The following is a 24,061-nucleotide window of genomic DNA, read 5'->3' as shown; positions in this document are numbered from 1 at the left end:
TATGAAAGTTCATTCTACAGGGTCAGCTGGAGCCAAACACTCTGAGCAAGATGCTGACTAATACACACTGAAAGATAACATGAACAGAAGGTACAGCCATTACAAACATCTTTACATTTCAAATTGACAAAATAATAAATATGGATGTGTTTCCTCTAAATAGCTTAGTTTACTCTTGGTACTCAGCAGTGATTGTATAGTGACTTGAACTCATTCACTATACATGTATGTCATTTACTTGTCATTTCCAGTGACTACTACACTTATTAAGTGTTTTGTAAGCTTGGCAACAGCACAGTAAAAAGTATACAATATATCTAGGAGGCTGTTGAAACTAATGTGTTATATTGGATTGCATTACAGTATATTGTCAAAACTATGTGTAGAGGAGGAGCAGGGTGACAGCAATGAGACAAAACACTACATGAGCCAAGAATTTAGCAGTAATTAGCAGTCACATTGTTTTCTGTTAACATTTGAAATTAAGTTAATATCCAGTGTTGGAAGAAGTATACCACACCGTAAAAACACTGTCAGCAAAATGTACTTTATGTATCAATAGTTAAAAGTACTCAGCGCAGAAAACTAGCCCATGTGAGTGTTTTACAATTAGCCTATATATTGTATTATTAGATTATTATTATTGCACTAATGTGTAAGTATTACTCCTCGTTACTGTTGTAGCTGATTTAGGTGAAATTAAGAACTAAGAACTATTTTATATATTGTTGGGTTGTTTGTTCTATAACAATAACTCATATTTTATAAGCTTGTGTTTTTTTATGTAAATCTAATTTGTAAAGTAACTAGTATAGCTGTTGCTGTTGTAGCAAATGAATGTAGTAGAGTAAAAAGTACAATATTTCTATTAGGTAATAACTATTAGGTGACATGAAATGAAAATAACTCAAGTAAAGTACAGGTACCTCAATATTTTTTACTTAAGTACAGGTGAGTAAATTAACTTACACTCCATCACTGTTAAAATGTTAACCAAAGGTTATGCTTTTATGGTGATGTTCAATCATCATTTGTTAATAGACTGAGTTAAAATTATCCGAGCAGATTTTCAGGGAAAGTTGAAAATCATGTACATAATGAGTGATTTTTTGCAGCTCGCTAGAGCTTGGACAAGTGACTTTAAACTAACCCTGTGATATACATTGTAATTAATATGACCGATGGGTTGTTTATTACAGAAATCCTGCAGTGCTATTGATCTTTATACTTTTAAAACTAAAAAAACTATAAAGTTCTGCCTCTGTGAAAACAGAAAATTGACCACTCCTCATCTAATCTTCAGCTGTTCTCTTCCTAAATCACACAATGTACCCTCAAAGCATCTTGATGCATTGTTCTAATCATGTTGTCAGCTCACCAATGGACCAACTGCCACCAAACTATTAATTGAACTAAACTAAAATTGATGTTAAAGAGAGCCAGCAAGAAATAATGCTATGTTACATGCTGCCTTCTTGTAATACGATAAAGCTTAAAGGTATCAGGTTCTTTCTAATAAAAATCCAACATGAACAATGAGGAAAAAAACTAACTTATGCAGGCCGGCTGGGCCGAGAGCTTTTTTTAAACAATGCAATCTATATCTCATTGACAACCCACTCGATCTTAATCTCCGTCTGTTCCTCTTTCAGCAAGTATCTACTTATAGCAGCAACTGAGGCAAGACTCAATTTCTGAGAAAGCACCCACTAGAATTCTATAAAGACACTGAATATTGACGGAGGATGCATACACATCTGCCAAGCTGCAACTATTTTTTTTTTTTTTTAGAAATACAAGGAGAAATCTTGGCAAACATCTTGGCGAGAAAAAACAATTTGTATAAAAAGAGAGAAAGTCATATTCTCTCTTTTTGTTTGAGTAATATTCTCAAACAGATTACAATTATTCATTTTCTGCTGGTTCCAATACTTTATCGAAACAACATGCATGCATTATGCTTACTAAATATTTAATACAATTTCTAATCCAAGATGACACTGCACCATTACATCAAATACAAACATTTTAGATGTCTCATTTATTTTTGACATTTCCAAATTGTATCTTAAAGCTGCACAAATCAGTATTTTTACATTTAACATGGATCAAATGACTATGAGTAATGGAAAAAGGGTTGTTCATAGTGACAAACTGACAGAGACAAATCACCCAACTCTGCACTCCTTCTCATGTCAACGAGGTGTTTTAGAATCTTTTAGCTCATTATTTTGGTTTTACAACCTACAACTTAACTGTCTCAGTTCAGACCTAGACCCAGCAGTCAGCTGTTTTCAGCTCTATGCTATTTGCATTGCTTTTTTTTAAAGTTGGCATCTAGCTGGTGGGTGTAATGGAGTATTTAGCAGCTAAAGACAAGGTAAGGGGGCTGATATTTTCCCCAGGAATGACTAAAGATAAAAAAGTGAGTAACTTAGATTTGTCAGGTTGCCAGAGACACAACTCCAAATGAATGACAATGTTGCTCCATGTTTGCTGGATGTGTAAATAGCATGTTAGTACTTGCTAACATGTTATATACTTATACAGTAAAGTCATATCATCTTAATGTATAGGGTGATAATATGTCAATGTTGTGTTTACAGCTTGCTCAGCTGCCCCCAAATAGCCAAAAATAAATTAATCCAACTTTAAGCCCCCCCCCCTCAAGTTGATGTGTCTATCCATGTAATGTCAGAGGTCAAGCAGGAAACAACCACATCAAGACAGGAAGAGTGAAGTTTGAATCAAAAGTAACGCTAGCCTATACAAATGGATAAAAGCCCCAAAAAGTGAAATTTTGGAATGGAAAAGGTCAGAGAGGAAAAGAAAAAAAAAATCTCATAGCCGATGCAGCAAAATGTTTTAAGTTAACACATTTAATCAAAATATTGATGCCACTGCCACACAAAATCCTGTTATCGTTAGCATGCCTAGCCGCAATGATAACATTAACAGTCCATCACCAAATGAATATGAGGAGGAAAGAGTCTGGACAGATAAGCAGGCTGATTCCAGTAGAGAGCAGAGGCAAGAAGAGGAGGCTGCTGAGGATGAACGAAAGGTGTGTGACAACCTCCCAGCAGGTGATACTGCTAACGTTAGCTCATGCACTGACAGTGTTAACAGCGGAGCTCCCGACATGACCATCTCCGTTACGCAAGTGGCATGTGAGCGCAGCTTTTCAACTTTAAAATTCATCAAGAATAGATTACGGAGCACTACATCTTGATGCATTCATGCTTATGGCTACAGAAAATACATTCTTATGGCTTTGGACACTGATGGAATAACATAATCAACAGGATGGCAGAGAAGAGTGCCAGGACATGCTATTCTATTTACTGCTTAAGGCCGCTGTGCTATGCTGTTTTTGTAAATGATGTCAAGGCGAGAATGTTATTATGGCTCAGCTTATTACTCACTCTGGGTCCGCTCCAATGGGGTGCAGGCATGCTGCTTGTCACAGCCTGATAATAGCAGTGAATGAATGTTTAAATAGTGTCGGTAGCATGAAATCCTGACTGTTAAGCCTGATGTGTGAATTGCATTAGATCAGCTGTGAACACAAGGTCGGTTGATCGACCATAAATAGCTCTCACATTTCCAGATCATCATAGGAAAGCGTGAAAATTAAGTTTTGGCTCTTTTGTTTCATGATGACAGCATTGCATTTTGTCATAGACTATATTCATGACATATAATTATGTCATATTTATTTTATTTGTGAAGTTACGGATTGTAGCAAAAGTGCGCTGAGAGCTGGGCTGCCCATATCAACTGTCAAACAAATAAAATCTTAAGTGCACCTCTTGGAGTGCCGACTTTTCCTCTAGGCTATTTTTTTGGCTATTTATTTATTACATTACTTTATGAAACCCTGTAAGTACACATGTTGTTGGGGTGCCAACTTGATATCTATTGCTTAGTTTATGTATGTTATAAATAGCCTGATATTGCTTCATAAGTGTGTATGTTGGAGAAAAACAGAGCCGGTCCAGATGACAATTGCCAAGGCCGAATTGCTTTCCAAAGACATCCTTCATAAAAAGGACTTGACAATAAAGTTATCAGAGGTGTGTGATTCAGGAAGCATACCAACTGTCAACATAATAAAATTACAATAAATAACAACCTCTGAGTAAAGCTAATGAGATGGATTCTGTCCTTCAGTGAAAGCTGTTTTTTCATACTGTACAGGACTGAACAGCAGCAACTGGCTTCTTCTGAATAAAGGGAAACAAGTGATGGAGAAGGAAAAGCAAGGCAGTTATACTGTGTAAAGGGAAATTGTCTGTTAAACCCAGTTTATTTTGTCCTAAAACATCATTAATGAGAAGCAGGGATGTTGAAGCTGAAGGCACAGAGATTAGTGCTGACATACTGATTTCACACATTGCACGTTGTAATTGAAGATGACCTGGAAAAACACCACATCACAGCTAACTACTAATCATCCCTCCGCAGTGCACAGCATGCTAATCAGCTGGAAGACATTGTAGAGAGTGATGAGGATAAACGCAGCTGAAACAAAGGGGACGTTGTTGTGTCAGATTGATTGCTACAGTCTGTTACTAAGCTCAAGAAACACCACAAGGCACCCTTCTAACATGAATTTAAAGAAAACAGAGATAAAGACGTGACTACTACTACTATTGCTACACTCACGCATAGTTGGGAAGTAGGGGTGGTGGGCGTGCTGAGGTGGCTAGCAACTTATAGTCTCATTTTCGTTGTTGCACCCCAACAGAATTAAATTATGTCGAGCAGCGCAAGCTTACCAGGTGATTTCTTTAATATGTGTTGTATTGATGTATGAGTGTTGGACTCAGCAGTGGCTTATGCAGCTGGATCCTGGTGAAATCACGTCCTCTTGATCACTGGGAGTGATGAGTTTGCCTACAGAGAGGAGGTAAGAGCCCTGACGTCATGTTGTCAGAACAACAACCTCCATCACAATGTCTGTTGTGTGGCAGATAAGAATTAAAATAATTATTTTATCTAATTTTTCAGAAAACATAATTTCATTCCTTTTCATAGTTATGCAATTGTTTTCCTTGTATTCCATTTTTCATAACACATAATGTCATTGTTATTTCAGCTATGCTGCTGAGGTAATCAGAGTGAAGAATATGCGATACAAATAGTATAAATAGGTAATGCAGGTTCTGGTCTGTTTGGGATAATTGTGCGTCAATCTACTGGTAATGCCTCAGGGCTCCAGTAGGGGGAATCATGCTCCTCTCCCTCACTCAATACAGACAAGTGAAGGTGAGAGCTGTGTGCTGGTTTCTTCATGCCTCTCCCCCCCTCACTATTCCCCTGTTTAAAGACACAACACAAGACTGTGGAAATAGTCAGCAGCTTCAGGTTCCTTGGGTCCAAATCAGGGAGGTGGTCTACTCACACTGAGTCAGTGGTGACAAACCAGCACCTCTTCTTCCTCAGGAGACTGAGGAGGTTTGGCATGGACAGGAGGATACTTCTACAGATCTACCATTGAGCGTGTCCTCTCTGGCTGCATCACAGCCTGATATGGGAGCAGCTACAAGCAGGACCACAAAGTCCTGCAGAGAGTCATCAAAGCTGCTCAGCACATCGCCAAGTCTGAACTGCCATCCAAACAGGACCTCTGCACCCAGAGGAGCACGAGGAAAGCTGGAAAAATCATCAAGGACCCCAACCATTCCAACTATAGACTGTTTTCACTGCTACCATCAGGCAAGCAGTAGAGAGGCATCAGAGCCAGATCCAGCAGGCTCAGAGACAGCTTCTGTCCTCCAGCCATCGGACTGTTCAACTCTTGGGACTTTGTGAACATTTGTAGCACCCACACACCCACACACACATAGTCTCTCTCTCTCTTCCTCTCCTTCAGCCCCCACCCCTTTATCAAGTACTCATCACACATCATTCATGTGCAATACCCTAACCCTAACCCTAACCCTAACCCTAACCCCTAAACCTAACCTTAACCCTAACCCTAACCCTAACCCCACCCTAACCCTAACCCTAACCCTACCCTAACCCCTAAACCTAACCCTAACCCTAACCCTAACCAATGAATGGCGGAGTAATATTTTTAGTGATGAGGCTTGTTTCATTTGAGCACGGCTAGGTGGGCTGTCATGCTGATTTGAGCACGTTCTAAATGTCTAGTTGACCAATCAGATTGCTCGGTCGGAACTACGTGTTGTATAATTTAGGCTTGTGACAGTGGCAGTGTAACTTGTGTAATTTCTCACTCACTCTCACACACACTCTCTCTCTTTTCCTATGCATATGTGTACAAGACCTACTAGAAGCAGCCACTTTGTTGTTAAAAGTGTTTTGTGGAGCCATGACATGTTAAAAAAACACATCAGTATTACTGTAGTACTGTAGTTTTCCTAATATGTAGTCTATCTATTGAAGTAGTTGGTGCCCCTCCAATTTTTTACATATAAAAATGCCACTGTATACAGACATATCTAAATTTATTCCCTGGATAAATGCGATTCTCAAGAGAAAGAATTGTTGAATGTAACAATCTTACAAACTGTGTTTGAGTTGTGCATGTATTAAATTTGATTGTATTATGGCTGTATTGCTTTGTCTAACTCACTTTGTCAGTTTGCTCTTTGACCTAAATGCAAAATAAAATCTCGATTCAAATTGTGACTTCTTTCATTAGTAGACACAAATGCAATCAGAGTAATTTTTTTAACAGGATGAACACACTGAGCTTTTTCTAATGAATCTGTGAATGACTTCTGACTTTTCTATTGCTGCATGAGGTTCACAGATTCAGACCTCACAGCCTGCGCCTAAAAGGCCACACTGAGTCCAACACAAATCTCACAAGTGTTTGTATATAGAATGTTTGCATAAAACTAACAGCATCAAAATTCAAAAAGTTTTATGACACAAAGATTTTCTGAAATTCTGAATTACGAGTATAATGATGCTCCTTTAGACTGCTAGCAGTGAAGTTATGATCAACAGTTTAAATCTAAATACATCATTTTCAGTTTCATTACACTGACTGTGAGAACATCAACACTCACATCTGCAGCTGGAAACTTTGGTTTCTGTGGTTCATTTTTCATATAGTGCTTGAGTTGTGTTTGTCACGTATACCCACACAAAAGAACATTGTTGTATCTGTGTTCATCTTGTATAAAGCTTAACTGACTAGAGATCATCTAATGTGGTTATGCAGTATCCACAAAGCTGTCAGAGAAGGTAAACCAAAAGGGTACATGAACTAAATCTAGAGAATAAAAGTGCAAAAACGAAAAGGAACGGTAAATTGAATGAACAGTGCAGAAAGGAGAAAAGATTTGTGCAAATCTGTATTAAATGCATGACAAAGACTGGATCACTATTTTGTTTTTTTGACTTTTGTTTCAAGACTACGACACAAGAAATATGTCAGTAAATAAAGTGCGGAAAATAGGTCTTACAAATGTGCTTGTGTGATATGTAATCCACTATATCTGTCACTGAGAGGACTGTTACTGTGTTTACTGTGTTGTCAACCTAACTACCTGGCTTCAAAATGAGACAAAAAAGAAGCTGCAAACACAGTTTTTCCTGTAAAACTTAATTTCATCATTTTGTGGTTTGCTTAAAGTCAAAGTAAAATATATCACCAACAATATCCATAACTACCAGACAAAGCACACTCCCCTGAACTATCTGCATCACTTTGTAAAAGTCTGTGGAACATTTGTACAATTTTCCTAGCCAAATTTCGCAATCACACCACATTAACAAAACCACTTAGATTCATCTAACTAAAGTTAATTTCAAGATGGCTAAGTAGTATCTTAACAGTGAGAGAAGGTCTTAAAATGCCCAGAGAGACTGAACATGTCATAGATGCAGAGAAGGAAAAATGATGAATGAATAGATGGATTAATGTGTGTTAAGCTCATCACATACTGATCACATAATGTAAGTGCCTCTAACTGTTGAGGCAGCAGAACCATAAGCACTATATTTACTGTAACAATGGCAATACTGCATGATCATGACTCATGCACTCATCACTACAAGTCAATTAAAGTTGCACTGTTGCAAAGAGGATGTGACTAAATATGTGAAGGTGGTAGATGCAAACCACAGGGTCGCTTACTGAGGAAACTGCTTTATAAAAGGGTCTATGTTACACTTCAAACACCAAAGGTTGTTTTACCTGCCGGTATGATGCATAGTCTGCATACATTTCTGTTTTTTCTTCTCCTGGCATGTCTAGGACGAAACAGTAAGATGGCTGAATCTAATTATTATTCTCCAGAGTACAAATGGCATTAACTCATCCTTTTTTTCCTGTTTTTCTTTTCAGCACTGGGGAGTGAAATCATAAATGGGACAAAGGTCCCGGAGAACTCAATGCTGTATATGGCCTCCGTACAGAACGACAGAGACAGTCATGTATGTGGAGGATTCCTTATCAATGAGGAATTTGTAGTCACTGCAGCGCACTGTGATGACTCGTGAGTTACCTTTCCTCTTCAAGAAATCCTTAATTCATGTAATTAAGAATCAAATCAAAATTTCAGTTTTATATATTTTGTTTGTTTTTTTGGCACAACTTAAGAAAAAGCTACTGACAATGTTTCAATGACCACTCATTTAGGAATCCTACAAGTGTTGTTCTTGGCACCCACGATCTCAATAACGTTAATAACAAGATGAGATACAGAGTAAAGAGATACAAACCTCGATCTTACAGTAATATCAAATCTGGTAATGACATCATGCTCCTCAAAGTAAGTAGAAATTTCATTAACTGTCTCAGGCAAAATCATGCATTTTTACTGTAAAATAAAGTATGAATACTTATTTTATAGCATATTTATGTGAAAATTAAAAATTAGAAAAGACTAATTTTATATTGTGCTATAAGATTTGTCTTTACTATTTTTATTTTCTGATTTTGTGTGTCTCCAGCTGTCTGAGAAAGCTCGAGTAGAACCAATTAAGCTGCCAAAGACTAAGATGAAAATTAAAGATAAAGAAAAGTGTCGTGTAGCTGGATGGGGTCAAACGGGAACTGGTAAAGGTGATGCTGTGCATCTGCAAATGGTGGATGTGCCTATCATTAACCTGAAAGGCTGTAAGAAGAAATGGGCTCCATTTAAGCTTCCTGCCAATGTTATTTGTGCAGGTGGAGATGACACAAACAAAGGATTCTGTCAGGTATGTTTTATGTAATTTTATAGGAAATGGTTTCTAGTTTAAAATAGTACAAACATCTTTAATCAAATAATGACCAAACAAATAATGATACTTCTTGCTCACAGGGTGATTCTGGTGGCCCTCTGGTGTGTGGTGGGGTGGCAGTAGGTGTTGTGTCTTTCAACAACAACAAGAACTGTAACTACCCAGATGTACCCAACGTCTATACAGACATATCCAAATATCTTCACTGGATCAAAAAAATTCTCAAGAAAAAGAACTGTTAAATGCACTGCAACAATGTGCATCAGCACATTTGTTTTGTTCAGGTATTGCTGTGTTTAATTCACTCTGTCAGTGTCTGCTCTTAAACTGAAATGCAAAATTCAACTAAGTTTCAAATTTCAAATGCTGTATTTTGTTTCCAGTTATTACAAGATGAGACACAGATGATATTTCAGTGAAAAAAATTCATTCCAAAAAATATTTCTGAAATGTTTCAGTGTATGTTTGATGTAGAATATACAATATATGAATTCAACAATATATAAATTCCTTCTATAGTTCCTGTGGCTGATCTGTAGCAGAGATGTGCAGAGAGCTCAGTATTTGCATTTGTGTCTGTATTTGTTGAGGCAGCAAAATTATTTGTATTTGTATTCGAATAAAAGTGGAAAGAGGCTTAAAAATCCTGTTTTTGTTTTTATTACACTTTTAATTTTAGAAAATTAAAGTGTTACAATATGTGTTCATGAATAAACTACCTTATGAAGAAGGTCCCCACACTGGGTCTCAAACTGGAGTCTCCCGGATCATAGATGACTGCGCTGACTACTGAGCTAAAACTTTACTCATCAATCTACCTATTTATACACCCGTTACACAGAGACAGCACAGCGTGTAACATGTAGGGAGGAACTTCAAAAGTTGATTCTTGCTTTGCAGTTATCATTTATTGCCTATTTTTTTACAACCTAACTTTGTGGAAAGTAGAGGGGGAACAACAGGTTATGGAGAGTCCTTTGGGAGCACTTTGCATGTGTCAGAAGCTCAGCTTTATCTCTGGGGAATACCAACTCTGGGAGTGGTCCAAATAAGAATATGTGTGTCATGTAGTCATTTGTCATTTGTATTCGAGCACACTCCTAATCTGTAGTTGATGAACAGAATATTCTGACCATATTTGCAATATCCTATTACAAAAATAATACAAATAATAAATAAGCCTCAGTTTCATTCGCAGTATAAGCCTATTATTTTGGTTTACACAGATGTGCAAAATATCAAGAAATTATTTTTGCTACCTAAGTTTGTGTGTGTGATATATTTGTTGATGTACAGATTGCTACGCTTGCTATGATTGCTATTCACTTTCACATATGATGGAATCAGGTCAATTAAAACATTAACAGACAGTAATGATGCTTAGAGCATAGAGCATTAGTTTCATAATCAAGACTGTGAGAATGTTATAAGCAAACTTGAAGCTGGAAACTGTGGTGTTTGTGGTTGTCTAGTTTGTCACAGAATTCACAGAAGTGCTTGTGGGTTGAAGTAAACCCACACCAAAGAACATTGATGTTTTGTCTTTTGGCTTCACTTTAGTCCTCACTTCACTTATTAAATTGCATTGGGCTCAGTGTCTGCACCCAGAGATGAACCAGCATAACTGGGCCACCTCTGACGAGTCATTCTTCCATTTGTTATATATTGTTCGTTACAACAAATATATGCGAACCATGGTTTCTGGTGTTTAAGGGTGCTGCCACCTGACATTTGGCTTGTTTAAGCTGGTGTTAAAACTGTCAATCAAACTGTGAACCAGACTGAGTAGGTCCCGAAAGGAAGGTCTCAAGATGCTTCCAAGCGAACTCTGGTGCGGGTTCACTTGAGGTCTGAAAGCAAAGCAGACCAATCACAGGATGTTGTGATAGCAAGTGATTTTAGCATGAATTCAAAAGCTAAATGAGTTAGTTATTTCTTGATGAGCTCTTTTTGACACCAGAGAAGATAAACAAAATGTAAAAAGCTGGTATGAACAGGAACCAGACTAAAACTAAAAGAGAGCACCCATAAAAAAACATTGTCATTGAACATAAACCAGGCAGAAATGATGTTTCCCTCAAAATATAATTGGCAAAACATCAGTAGTGTATAAACTTAAATTCTAGGAAAGTTCCAGCGACCAGGATAGCATTCTTAATCATATTTTGTTTCGATATTTAAAGGAAAGTAAACTTTTAAAAGCTGTTTTCAAACTGGACTTTTTTTTTTTTTTTTAGAATACATTTACTGTATATTTTGGGCTCTGTGGCTTTCACTCACTTCATACTGGGATAAGCTGCAGCCTCAAGTGATCCTAAATTTTAAAAAGTAAGCAGGTAAATGGATGGAAGGATATTTTAGTCCTTTCCTATTCCCAGAAGTAAATTAGCAGCGAGCCAGGTGAGGCTGAGGTTGCAGAAAATTTATAGAGTTCAAACCACAGTAACACACGATCCTTTAATGGAAGACGTGACATTATTTTTCAACTACTGTACTTCTATCCAAGATAATAGTTATGGCTTTAATTATGCATCAGAGCCCCTCAGGCACCCACAGCGACACCTAATTAGATTTAGTACCACTTAAGTAAATGTAAAATAAATGTTCCAGAGTCATCCTGCTGTTTGTACAGTGCTATCTCCAAATTGGATTTCACAAACAGCCATTTTCACCTAATGACAGAAACGCCCATCTAATGTGCTGATGTGCAAGTGCGTTTTTTTAATCTCTTTTCATTCCACAATGAGTCTTACATTTTGCCACGCCATTCTTCTGAACAGGCTACTTGTTTGAAATCTGCTGCTATCTGCACTGTATTATGATTTTCTTTTTTTAAGACGTATATTTTAGTAATAGCGCAGCAAGCTAGATACAAATAGAGCCATTCACTCCGTCTGCAATAGACTGCTCTCAACCAGTGTGACTCATCCTCCGACCTGCAGCCTCTCGCTCTCTCTTGCTTCATCAGATTATTGTCAGTAATGATAACCTGCTATTGCTCTGTTTAAGCTGCAGTGTTTTGAGGGGGTTTAATTTGTTCTAATGGAGCTGTCGGCTCACCTTCTAGTGGCTGGGGTGGAATAAATTGCTTGCTTGGGCGTACATGTGCATATTCAGATAGAAGTAGTTTGTTAAAGGGAAAAACCCACATAAAATGTTGTAAAAGTCAGCTGAGCTGCAGAGCTGTTCATTCCTGTGTGAGAGACCAGAGCAGTTATTGGATATGGAGTATTGTGAGACTCCTTAATCATTCTCCTCTTTGAAAACAAATGCATCCTTGGCCAGCAAGATGTTCTTGATCTTCTGTCCTTCTGACTGCTAAGATATGCATTATAGAAGACCATTGAATATGACATGAAAAAACAGCTTCACTTTTTCACTCCTTTACTCATACAACTCTGATATTTGCCTCACCAACATGTACTAATATAACCAGAGTGTAGACTTTCCAAGTTCAAGTCTGAAGAAGAGATTATAGTTTTCTGTTTGAGTTCACCAGATTCTTTTTTATTAATTTCTTCTCTCTGATCTGAAAGATTGTTTTTTTTTTTTCTTTTTAATTTAACATTCAGATTCGCAGGAGAATATTTCTGAATATTTCAGATCCCCTTTTGGATGCATCACATCCACACAGTTCACCGGGAGCTGCTCTATGTAGCCACAGTCTGCTGGCTTTTGTCCAGCAGGTTTGCAGTTTTGTTGCTTGAGGGCACTTCAGCAGTAGATGTTGAAGGTTGAGAGACTTTGCTCATCCACATTTTTCTCAGCTGGTCTGTGTAGTCAAGTTTAAGACCTTTTGACATACACCCACCAAATGTATCTGCATTGCCCACACACACCCACACTCACCCACATATTGCACCCTTATAAGATCCCACATTAAGACTTTTGTCCTTCAGTCACCAGGGGGTGGTGTTATTCTGTCTATTTCTCCTGTCAACATGCTTTACGTGAATGTTTTATATTATATCTAGGAATATACTGTATATTCCCCTCCTGCACTGTTGAACTCATTACATCAGATGGCTTTGTGCCATACAATGTAATGCAGACCTTTGCAGATGATGCAAAGTATCATTAGCGGGGATGCTGCTGAATATTTGTTCGATGTGCGTGCCAGTGTGTGTTCATGTGTAGTGTAATGTAGCCAAAAGCTCTTTTTTTATACTGGCGCTGTACTGTGGAACAGCCTGTTATTAGAAATGAAGTTGACAAAAATAAGAGGGATTTTCAGAGAGATTATTTATAGAGTAAGGCTACAGATTTTTAATAAACATTTTAGTTGAGCTATGAATGTTTTGTTGTATTTAAGTGTGTTGATGTGGCTAATGTATTTTTGTTTTATTGTTTCATTTCTGTTGTTCACTTTCATGAAATGTGTTTTATCACCTTGGGACCATGTTGGAAACAAGTGTTCTCAGTCCTTGTGTTTCTTTCTTAGTTTTGCATTGTTGCAATTAAAAAGTTATACAAAGTGGAAGACCTTGGATCTCCTTGTCTGTCATTCTTGCTGAAGTTTCTCCCTTTATTTTGCCACCAACGATTTCTATTACTTTTTTTCCCCTTATATAATTTGAGAGTCTTACAGAAGGACAGCAAGTGCCTGAGTGCCAGATTTTAAAACCCTGTGAGACAAATTTGTAACATTGGTTAATAAAAATAAAATTGATGCTCTAGTGATATTTTATATTAACAGAAGGTTGAAGTTCTATGTGTAATGTCAAAGCTGTCATTGGTTGTGTTTTAGTGTCTTTCAGCTTGTTGTTTTGGTTATGTTGCCAGTAACTTTACTGTTACTTTACTTTCAGCAATAAATAAATAAATAAATAAAGACAAACCCACCTGCTCAGCACCAAACAGCAGACAGATAAATTAGCAACGAGCTGGTGAACACAGTGGAGATTTAAGCACAAGCCATATATTTCCCTCAGGAGCTGCTGTAAACCAAGAGCTGAAAGTGTAGAAAATATTGAACTTACATTCATCTGATACCTGTAACTCTAAATGAATGTTAATGTTGAACCGAATCTGCCAAATGAGTAAATAAGCCACTGTTTGCTAACACTTTGGCCATATCAGCTCTAAAAAATATCAATCAGTAAAATGAAGGTTGACTTTGATATGCATGTTGTGTAATTCTTCTTTTGCACAGTGTAGAGTTTTAAGATATGTTGTTGAGTTTAATTGAGTCTAATAAACCTAAGGGGTGTTCTTAAGCACAAGTGAACTGATGTAGCACTGGCTTTTTTGTGAAGGAATGATTCATGAAAAAAAAAAAAAATTGCCATGTTCAAAGAATGAGCTCAGTCTCAGTCCTTGGTAGCTTAGCTTTTTGTTTTTTCAAAGAGAAAAGTCACTGCAGTTACTGTATATCAAATCAGGAGGTGTAATGAAGTGGATAACCTGCATTACATCAAGGTGCTCATTGGTGACTTGGACACTTAGTAGTATGGTCTGCCTGTGATGTTTATATGAATAAATGAATCTTTCTGTCTGAAAGTGTCAGCTGAGAGCCTAAAATAGAAAAAAAAAAATAGACAGCCAATTTAGCCAAAGAAAACCCAGCCAATTAGCTCAGAGCATTCACCAGCAGCGGCATCCAGGCGACGATGGCCTCGGTATCACTTACTCACAGGCTGACAGATCGTCTGTGTGATCAAGGTGTGTGTGTGTGTGTGTGGTGAAGGGGCGTACTGCATCTTTGTGAATGCGTGCGTGCCTGCAGCAGACTGCTCTTAGACACCCACACTTTCTCCTTATCTAAGTCGTGACCATTTGTCTGTTTAAAATATAGAGTATTGCATGAGTCATGAGTGTGTGTGTGTGTGTGTGTGTGTGTGTTAGTGACGAAAGAGAAACCAATATCATGATTGCCTTTGTGAGTGTATGTATCATGTGTGCTTTGTTTACTTTGCTAGAGCCTCTTATTCCTCATTTCCAAGTCCATGAGATAATGCGTAATAAAACAATAACCAAGCCTGTAATCAAACGAAGGCAGCTGAACCTATCCATAATTGCTTTGTGGGTCTGACACCACATGCTGATGGTAAGGATGTAGAATTTTTTTAGTTGGCTCTGGGAATAGCACTGTCCAAAGAGGACTGACCTTTTAGACAAAGACAGATGTGACACTAACTAGAGGTCTCTGTCGGGTCTGTAGATTCATACATTTAAAAATGTCAGTACTGTAACCCAGTGTGGCCCATATTCCTTCCTCATCCTGTGGAAACAAGGAAAGATGTCATTCAGCTAAATGTCATTCCGTATCCTACTTCTCCCGTTTCATACATCTAGATTTCTTTCTATTTAAGGGGTTGGTATACTTCAAACGATTGCCAGATCGTCAAACAGTATCTGAAACCCTGCTCACCCTTTCTGACATCAGAATACAGGAGTGCCGTGTCAAACAATTTTTGTGACTGTCCAAAGCAGACAGTCCAACAAGACCTTGCATACTCTTTTTTCAACAACTGAGTGAGACACCATGAATGCCTTCAAAGAGAGACTGTTCTAAAGTGTGACAGCAGGCTTTTCGTGTAGCCTTTGAGTGTGGCCGTTGAGAACAGCTACAAAGACTTTTACCTTCAGATGTTACTAGTTTCAAGCCTAATCCAGCCTTTGACCTTACGACATGGAGGCCCATATATTCTCTCAGTTAAGGTTACCAGCCATTACTCAACACACTGGTATGCCAGCATGTTGGTGTGGTAGCACCAATACCCCAAAACAAACAGGCCACAAAGATGTTTGTAGATGCATACTGTATGATCTCTTCAGTTTAGACTGAAATTAGCCCTGCGTTAAAATAATGGGGCTGCATTAGTGGGAGTATGATGCTTCAGGTACTGGTGAGACATGAAATACAATCCAAGAGGTCCAGTTTGAGTAACAGATCTCAGACACCAAAACATGGCACCATGGTTTATAATACTATGAGACAACAAGTAATCTACCAAGATTGTGCTCGGCCTGAATGTGGCCTTACTCTCTGTTGCAAGGTTGTCAAACCTAAACTTTTCATCATGCATTGGTACCATTTCAGTTATAATAATTAACCATTTACTTATAATTAAGACTAAAATTTGCACGTTAGTGTATCCCTATAAAAGATAAGGCTGGTGATATTCTATTTTTTTCTTACTGTCAACAAATCCAATGAAAAAAACAACACCAAGAACAATTGATCCTATTAACAACATAATTAATAAAGTATTAAGTATGTTCATTAACATGAACATGGGAACTGTATTTTATTTTGAGTCAATCCCACATAAAGTATACCTTCCTGCTGCCTTGAAGTCCCCCTAAACTCAAAAATGTGTTCTTCATATTGTTTCCTGACTGTGACGTTTGAGCTTCACTGTGCAGAATGATGTACGTGCAGAGTTTGACACTAGAAGGCTGTTTTCAAATTAATCTGCTGAAGGAAAAAAGTTTCTCTGTGCTCACAAAAAAATCTGAGGTTAGACATGTACCCATGAGCAGGATTTGTGACATCACAACTAGTTTGGAAGCCAATTATGGTCCAATATGCAACTTACACAATAGACTTTACAGTGAAGTAGGAGACAACTTTTGAAATGAAAAATATTTACATATTCATGAATTTAGGATTTTTTTAATGAGGAAGAAAGTGTCAAATTTTCACTAGTTATCTGAAATTCTTTGTGTAAAACCCATGTCAGACACAAATTAGTCCAATCAGAGTATTTTTACATATCTTAAAACATGCCTGGAAGGGATCTTTAAATATTTACTAGTATTCCAAATGAAGCTGTATGGGAAGGGTTTTTTTTTTCAGCTCAGCCTTTATTCCTCTATGATTGAATTTCTGCTATTTCCTACTGTTCTGTCGCTTCAGTTTTTCCCCATACTGTCAGTCACTCACAAATCTGACATCACCATACAGTACTTGACCAATGACCTTTCTGCCCGCGTTCCTTGAGGCAATCACTCCTTTGATGCTGCTCTTCAGCAATTCTGTCCTTCAGACCCATTATCGTGACCTCCCCATCATCACCATGACCTCCAGACTGTTCAGCTAGATCCAACTGAGGGCTTCCATCAACCACCTGCTGACTCTACTCCACCACCACAAGCATTAAGACTCTGGGGGATCCTGTCATATCTCCTGTCTTTACGGGGCTGTGATAAAGATGTAGACTTTAATCACCAGTCTTTCCATGTTGCTACCCTCAATTATGTTTATACACTGGTCTTTGAAATCTGCAGCTGAAAATAGACCTAAAAATATTCATTTGCTAAAAACTACATATGTCAGCCTTTCATTTTTCAATACAATTATAACAATTATAAGTAAAACTTTTCTTCTAGTCTGGTAAATGTGACTTTCAAGTAGCCTCCAGTGCCTTCTTGTTTTTCACAGATGACACGTGTAGGTGTTACGTACATGCATCAGCTCTAGATATGATGATTGACTTGACCACCTGATTCTGAAGAAACACGTTCCACCGACAGTGCTGATGAAATTGCAGGTTTCAACAGCTTCGCATATAGCATTACATTAAAGTTGAGTTAAACTAATTTAGTAACATGATACCCACAAACACCCACAGTCGGTTGTCATTATTATCTCTTTCTCTCCTGGCATTCATGTTCTCTGCATCAGGGTTGTTTAATGTCAAGTCTATTTTAATCTATTCACCTCTTCATTTTCTTTCTTTTTTGGTGTTACAGTCTTCTCTGAGGTTTTCTCTCTGTGCACTTCAATTCTAATTATTTGTTATTGTGAAGAGTCTTTTTATAAGAATCGTAGAGTTTCTTTGCCTCCCCGTTACAGCTTAAATTTCTTATCAAAGTTAAAGCATTATTAGTTATTGATGTAGATTGCAGAGATGGAGGGAATCTCACCCTTACAAATGGAAGGGCGGTAACTTGAGAGAAGCATTGTTCCCCTGTGTGCGCGGGTGGGCAACATGTGGAGGTGGGTTCAGACAAAGTTTAAAGAGGTAATCCACAAGAATTTATGTTGTCTTTGTTTTTAGTGCCATTGCGCTGCAGCACTTTACGCTTGTTAAACTGTGTGGGCTGCACTGTGATGCTCTTTTCTTTTGATTTGCTGTTTAAAGTGAGTTGTTGTTCGTGGCGCTCACTATATTACAGAACATTTTGTATCATTGTGTTATATGTAAATATGGATTATTAGTCTAAAATATCCATATGCATTTTGTGGTTAGCAGCTTAAAGAGTCAGTTCACCAAATTACAAAACATATCTTTTTACTTAGAGCTGCACTAATCGATATTTTTATATTAACAAAGGACCAAATACTTATGTGAAAGAGCTCACTTGTACTGTGATAAAAACAGAGAATTATCACTCAACTCTGTAGTTCTCCTCAGCTCTAAAGAGTGTTTTAGCGTCTCTCAGCTCATTGTTTTTGTTTTGGTCAAGTCTTAATTGTTCTACCTCTACAGATCTGCCTTGTTTTCAGGGAGAGCAGGAAGTTAACAAGTTTATTAGCTGGTAGAACATTTAAGTGAGCTAAAGAGCTGCTTTAACATGCTTTAACATGTGCTTTAACATCTAGTGGTATCAAACTGTACAAATAGTTTTGGTTTTATTTTCTCAGGTTTTAGTTTTTTTTCTTCAAGGTATTTACAGGGATTATTTTTGCAATAGTAAGTAGTTCCAATAAAACGTTCAGAGTTCTGAGGATTTTTGTAAGTAACTAGGACTGGAGAGAGAATTTTCAAATTCATTTTTTAATGCTGTGAGCATCACAAATAAAATTCGAAAAACCTCCATAGTGTTGGAGGCAGAAACCTCAGAGAGAGATTTACAGTACCAATCTCAAATTTGAACACACTTTTTCATTTAAGTGGGAAGGTATGTCCAAAATTTTGGCTGATGCTGCACTTCTCAACACCAAAAATAAAAAAAAAAAATTTAAAAAATGAAATATATGTATGGCTAGATAGCACTACAGAATATATGTCGTTTTGTAAATTGGGTGGACCAACCCTTTAACATTTAGTGACTTTAACTGTAATCTCATTACATGTAGTTACAAATAAACAATAGTCAAAGTACTCTAGTTACTATAAAAGACAATATTAAGAAACTAGCTACTTTTAAACAAATAACCTTCCTAAACATTGACTCTGAGTACATGAACTAAGAGGGACAAGAAGATAAAAGTGTAAAGGTTACATCCTGAAAGTGTTCATGAGGATGTGGGTGGGTGGCAGCATAGGCGAGGCTGACAGGGCATGATTTGGCACCGGTTGATGCCAGATGGGCTTGACAGCATGAACCTCAAGGCAATAGCCAACCTGCCAAGGACCATCTTAGTGGCACTGCCACTCCACCAATTTCCTGTCCTACCAACAGGCATCCTTCTGGATGGCTCTGAACCACACAGAAGCATCGCCACAGGTACAATTTTTTTTCTTACGTCATGATGGCCGATTTGGTTTTTTGAACAGTTTGTATGCTGGCTCATTCACAAGAGAGCAGAGGGACAAACGAGAGAAAGCTGCTGATCTGGACATGACCAAATAAACCACCCCCTGGACGCACATGAATGCGCACATACACAGAGTGTACACACTTTAACATATATGAATCCATACTTAATGTCTCCATCACCCCTGTATCTTCTTTGAATGCTCATTCCTTAAAGGGGACCTATTATACTCATTTCCAGCTCTATATTTTTATTCTGGGACTCCACTAGAGTAGTTTCACAGTTCAAAAAAATTTATCTTATACTGCTCCGTTATGCAGCTCTTCAGTTCAGCCTCTGAAACAGGCAGCTCTAGCCTCCTGTCCCCCTCCTGGTGAGCCTACTCTGTTCTGATTGGTTAGCTTCTGAAAGCTGTGTCACGGCCAGAGGCTATGTAAACCAACTATAGTAGCAGGATTTCACTTCTTTTTCTCTTCGTTTGCACCTAATGTCAACTTCTCAAATCCATCCGTACTTGTTACTAAAAGTAAAGTGAAGATGCTTACAAAAATATAGCTATGCATTGTTTTTATTTATCATTTACCTTCACAAAGTTCAGTAAACTGAAGAAACCTAAATGAAATCAATATTTGGTGTGACCACACATTTCCTTTAAAACAATACCAGTTCTCCATGGTAGACTTGAAAACAGTTTTTCAAAGTATTTGGCAAGTTGGTTGTTCCTGCATCTTGGAGAAGTTGCCACAGTTCTTCTGTGGATTTAGGCGTCTCAGTTACTTCTGTCTCTTCATGTAATCCCAGACTGACTCCATGATATTGAGATCAGGGCTCTGTGGGGGCCAAACCATCTGTTGCAGGACTCCTTGTTCTTCTTGTTGAAGATGGAGATAGTTCTTTATGACTAGCTGTTTGTTTGGGGTCATTGTCATGCTGCAGAATAAATTTGGGACCAATCAGAAGACTCCCTGATGGTACTGTATTATGGATAAGAATCTAAACAATAAGATATATAAGACGGTAAGATATATTTTGGCCAGTAAATACTGGCTGTAACCTGCTGTTGCAGCTGTAAAATGGTGGATACATTGTTTTGAGCATTACAAAACCCGCACAAAATGACTCATTTCACTATCAGAGTTTGATCCATTCAGTCATAACTTTTGGAAAGTCTATGATTAATAGCCAACACAGGAATGTTGCGCCAGACATGAGATTTAAACACTCTGTATACTGTGAAATACAGAGAGATTTATCTAGTGGTGGTATGCTTAATCAGCATTGTGTGAACTCGTTTGGCAAGGGCTTTAATGTAACGGACATTCATTTATATGTAAAAGTTTCGCACTTCAGGTTTAACACAAGTATACTATTCAAAGAAGTATACATAATGGTGGGGGATACACACAGTGTACATACAATAACACATCTGCATCCACACTGAATGTCTTCTTCACCCCCTAATCTTCTTCTAACACTCTTTCATCTGAGGCAGGTTTATTTAGGTAGCACATTTCAGCAACAAGGCACTTCAAGGTGCTTTGCATGAAACATTAAAAGCATTGAGACAAAGTGCAAAAGAAACACGCAATGAAATATATTGAAATATATATTTAAAAACAGTCATTAAAAAGCTGAGAGTAGAAACAAAAACAAGCTCAAATACAATAAGACAGGTATAAAATACAAGAATAAAAGTTACAGCGCAATGTGAGAAATTAATAATTATTTGATTTAATAAAAGTCTTCAGCTTTGATTTAAAAGAACTGAGAGCTGCAGCAGACCTGCAGTTTTCTGGAAGTTTGCTCCAGATATGTGGAGCATAAAAACTGAATGCTGCTTCTCCATGTTTAGTTTTGACTCTGGGGACAGAAAGCAGACCTGTCCCAGACGACCTGAGAGGTCTGGACGGTTCATAACGTAGCCGCAGATCACAAAGACACACTGTTAAACAAAGTTACATTAATGTCAACCTAATGGGGATGCAGCAGACAACAATATCCCATTCCCACTAAAACCTTGGTCGATAATTAAAATATTTTACTAACAGCACTACTCATCCATCCTTCTCATTACTCATCTCATAGAGGCTACAGTTTCATTCAGTGCATATATCTAAAGGTCACAGGCGAAAAAATAACATTTGGTTCATGTAGTGACGGCTTAATGGCTTTCATGTCAAAGCTAATGACAAGCAAAATTAATACACCTAATTTCAAACCATAAACAAGCAAAGTACCTCTAATGTCAAAGCAAGCCTTTATTTCCTATTAACCTGTAGACCTCACATCCTTTCAGAAACACATTTGGGATCATGTCATCTTGGGTTACTGTGCCTCACGTAAATCATTCGAATAGATATACAGTAGTTCATGAAGAGACGGGAGGCATTCAAAAGGTCTCTGTCTGTGTGATGTAATGATATTGTGTTTCAGATGAGATGAATAAGCGATGATCTTATCAGTCTGATATTATTCTATGACCTATGCATAAGATGTGTTATTTTTGATCCGTTGACATTTCTGTAATTGGTCATTATTGGTGATTATCTTTCCACGAATTACTTGATGATTTCCACGAATGACTTTTTAGATAATATTGACTTGTCCTCACTGTTTTTTTTAACCTATAACAATAAGAAACTGTTTATATAACCTTATCCTAATTTGCTACTTCTAATGATTTAGTAATGCAATGTTCTTGATATTTTCTATTGTGTGATATTTATATACTTGCTCCATACTTTGACTTTTAAATTCTGCATTCTTTGATTTATCTGTAGGTTGAAAAATTAATGAGGTTATCTTGACAATTGTGTTGTACAATTGGAGGAGCTCATTACAGGGATTTGTTTATGGTAATGTGTATGCATTCCAAGGAGGTGCTTCTGGCACCCAGCATCACCACTGGTGTGTGGGCTTTCTTTGTTCTTTTATAATTTGAATAAAAAACTGTAAAACATGCACAAGAAATGTTACAAATCAGTGTAAATAATATCAATTTCTGCTGTCATCCATACTTTACACCAGCTGAAACATATGCACCCCACAACTGCTTCAACTTCCTGCTGATAAACAATCACCAGCTCTGCTGACCCCTAAGGAATTTGCATTTATGTGTCTCCTGTATGTGTGTGTGTATATGTACAGTGGGTGGTTGAATGTGTGTTTTTTTGTGCATGCCTATTCTCTGCACAAAGCGTCTCATTGTTACCGATTACAGTTGCGTGTAAGATCCTTTTATAGCTCTCATCCACCTCCCTCCCTCCCTCCCTCTACGATTGTTCCCACCGTGTGTGTGTTGAAACACTCACACTATCCATTATTGAGGGCTGCTATCTTATATTTGAGTGACCTTCTTACACAAATGAAGACACACAACAACTTGAACCACGCAAATAATCCTTTATGCCACAGCAAGGCACAATATCACCTTCACTGCCAGTGCTTTCAAACACGATTATGTCCCCAGAATCAGGTTATCTCAGCATTGGCTTTACTACTTAAAGGCTCTTCTGTGGCTGTGACACTAAAAATGTCATTTAGCAGCACCATAGGGCATTCAGTCTACAGCAAATTGCATAAGCATGTAAACATGTTTTGGTTATGCTCTGGAGAAGGGTGTTGGGGCATTTAGGAACATTTAACCAGTGGTAAAATGAACAGATGGAGGCTCGTTACCTCAGCTTCAGCCCAAATGAGATATCAAAATGAAAAGACAGTATCAACATGCTCTTCATCTTTGGGAAAAAAACTAATGAATTGCTGACGTACAAACGGCAACAATGGTGTAATCTTTTAATAACCATCTTTAACCAGACTTATTAAGAACATATTTAAAAGCTACCTCATCGATTCACATAATACCACAATGGTTCAAACACACAATAATAAAAGAGAATCAAAGATGAAAAACCCAGACTGCAAAAATAACATTGGAGATAGCTAATGCCGTAACTGCCACAAACAAACCCTGAGCAGAAAAAACTAAAACAGGAAAAATAGTGCCTTACCCTTTTAGATGAACTTGGATGCTTTTAATCCAACCACAAGCGATCTTGGCAAGGTCTCAAAAAATGTCAGACAATGTGTTGGTTCTACATCAGAGTCCTGCATTTTAAGCCTGAAAAGGATATGAGTTGAAGAAGCACAAAAAGTGGGTGTTGGATAATAAATATATTATAGTAAAACTTAAATAATAATAATTAAATGTAAGTTTTTAATCCTCTAACCTGCTTTGTGTGTCGGCTCTGTCTTCTGCACCACCTGGAATATGAGAGCCACTTCAATCAGTTGCGTTACTAACAGTGTGCTGCTCAATATTATGAGAATAAGCAAAAAATATTAATTTGAATGGTATTTCCTGAATTACCTTTGTTTTAAAATATATTATCTTAATTTCACATGTGTGAAATGGATCAAAAC

The 24,061-nt window shown here is 37.6% G+C and overlaps 1 protein-coding gene and 1 long non-coding RNA gene across 3 annotated transcripts in view; one reads left to right on the top strand and one right to left on the bottom strand.

Annotated features, from left to right (window-relative positions):
- Positions 1-24,061, bottom strand: part of LOC122971621 — a 123,843-nt gene that overhangs the window by 99,264 nt on the left and 518 nt on the right. For both annotated transcript variants that reach the window (XR_006399533.1, XR_006399532.1), the window contains exons 2-4: positions 23,869-23,948; positions 23,650-23,759; positions 4,782-4,899 (exon numbers count right to left, since the gene is read on the bottom strand). This is a non-coding gene — a long non-coding RNA (uncharacterized LOC122971621). The remainder of the gene's footprint in view (positions 1-4,781; positions 4,900-23,649; positions 23,760-23,868; positions 23,949-24,061) is intronic.
- On the top strand, positions 8,175-9,779 carry LOC122971619 (mast cell protease 1A-like). The gene is made up of 5 exons (XM_044338352.1): positions 8,175-8,248; positions 8,330-8,480; positions 8,624-8,756; positions 8,938-9,186; positions 9,291-9,779. The coding sequence occupies exons 1-5, from the start codon at positions 8,188-8,190 to the stop codon at positions 9,450-9,452; spliced, it is 756 nt and encodes a 251-aa protein (XP_044194287.1). The 5' UTR covers positions 8,175-8,187; the 3' UTR covers positions 9,453-9,779.

The sequence above is a fragment of the Thunnus albacares genome, chromosome 20 (assembly GCF_914725855.1).
Source record: "Thunnus albacares chromosome 20, fThuAlb1.1, whole genome shotgun sequence".
NCBI lineage: Eukaryota > Metazoa > Chordata > Actinopteri > Scombriformes > Scombridae > Thunnus > Thunnus albacares.
The sequence above is the reverse complement of the archived record's forward strand: the minus strand, read 5'-3'. Positions and strand labels throughout refer to the sequence as shown.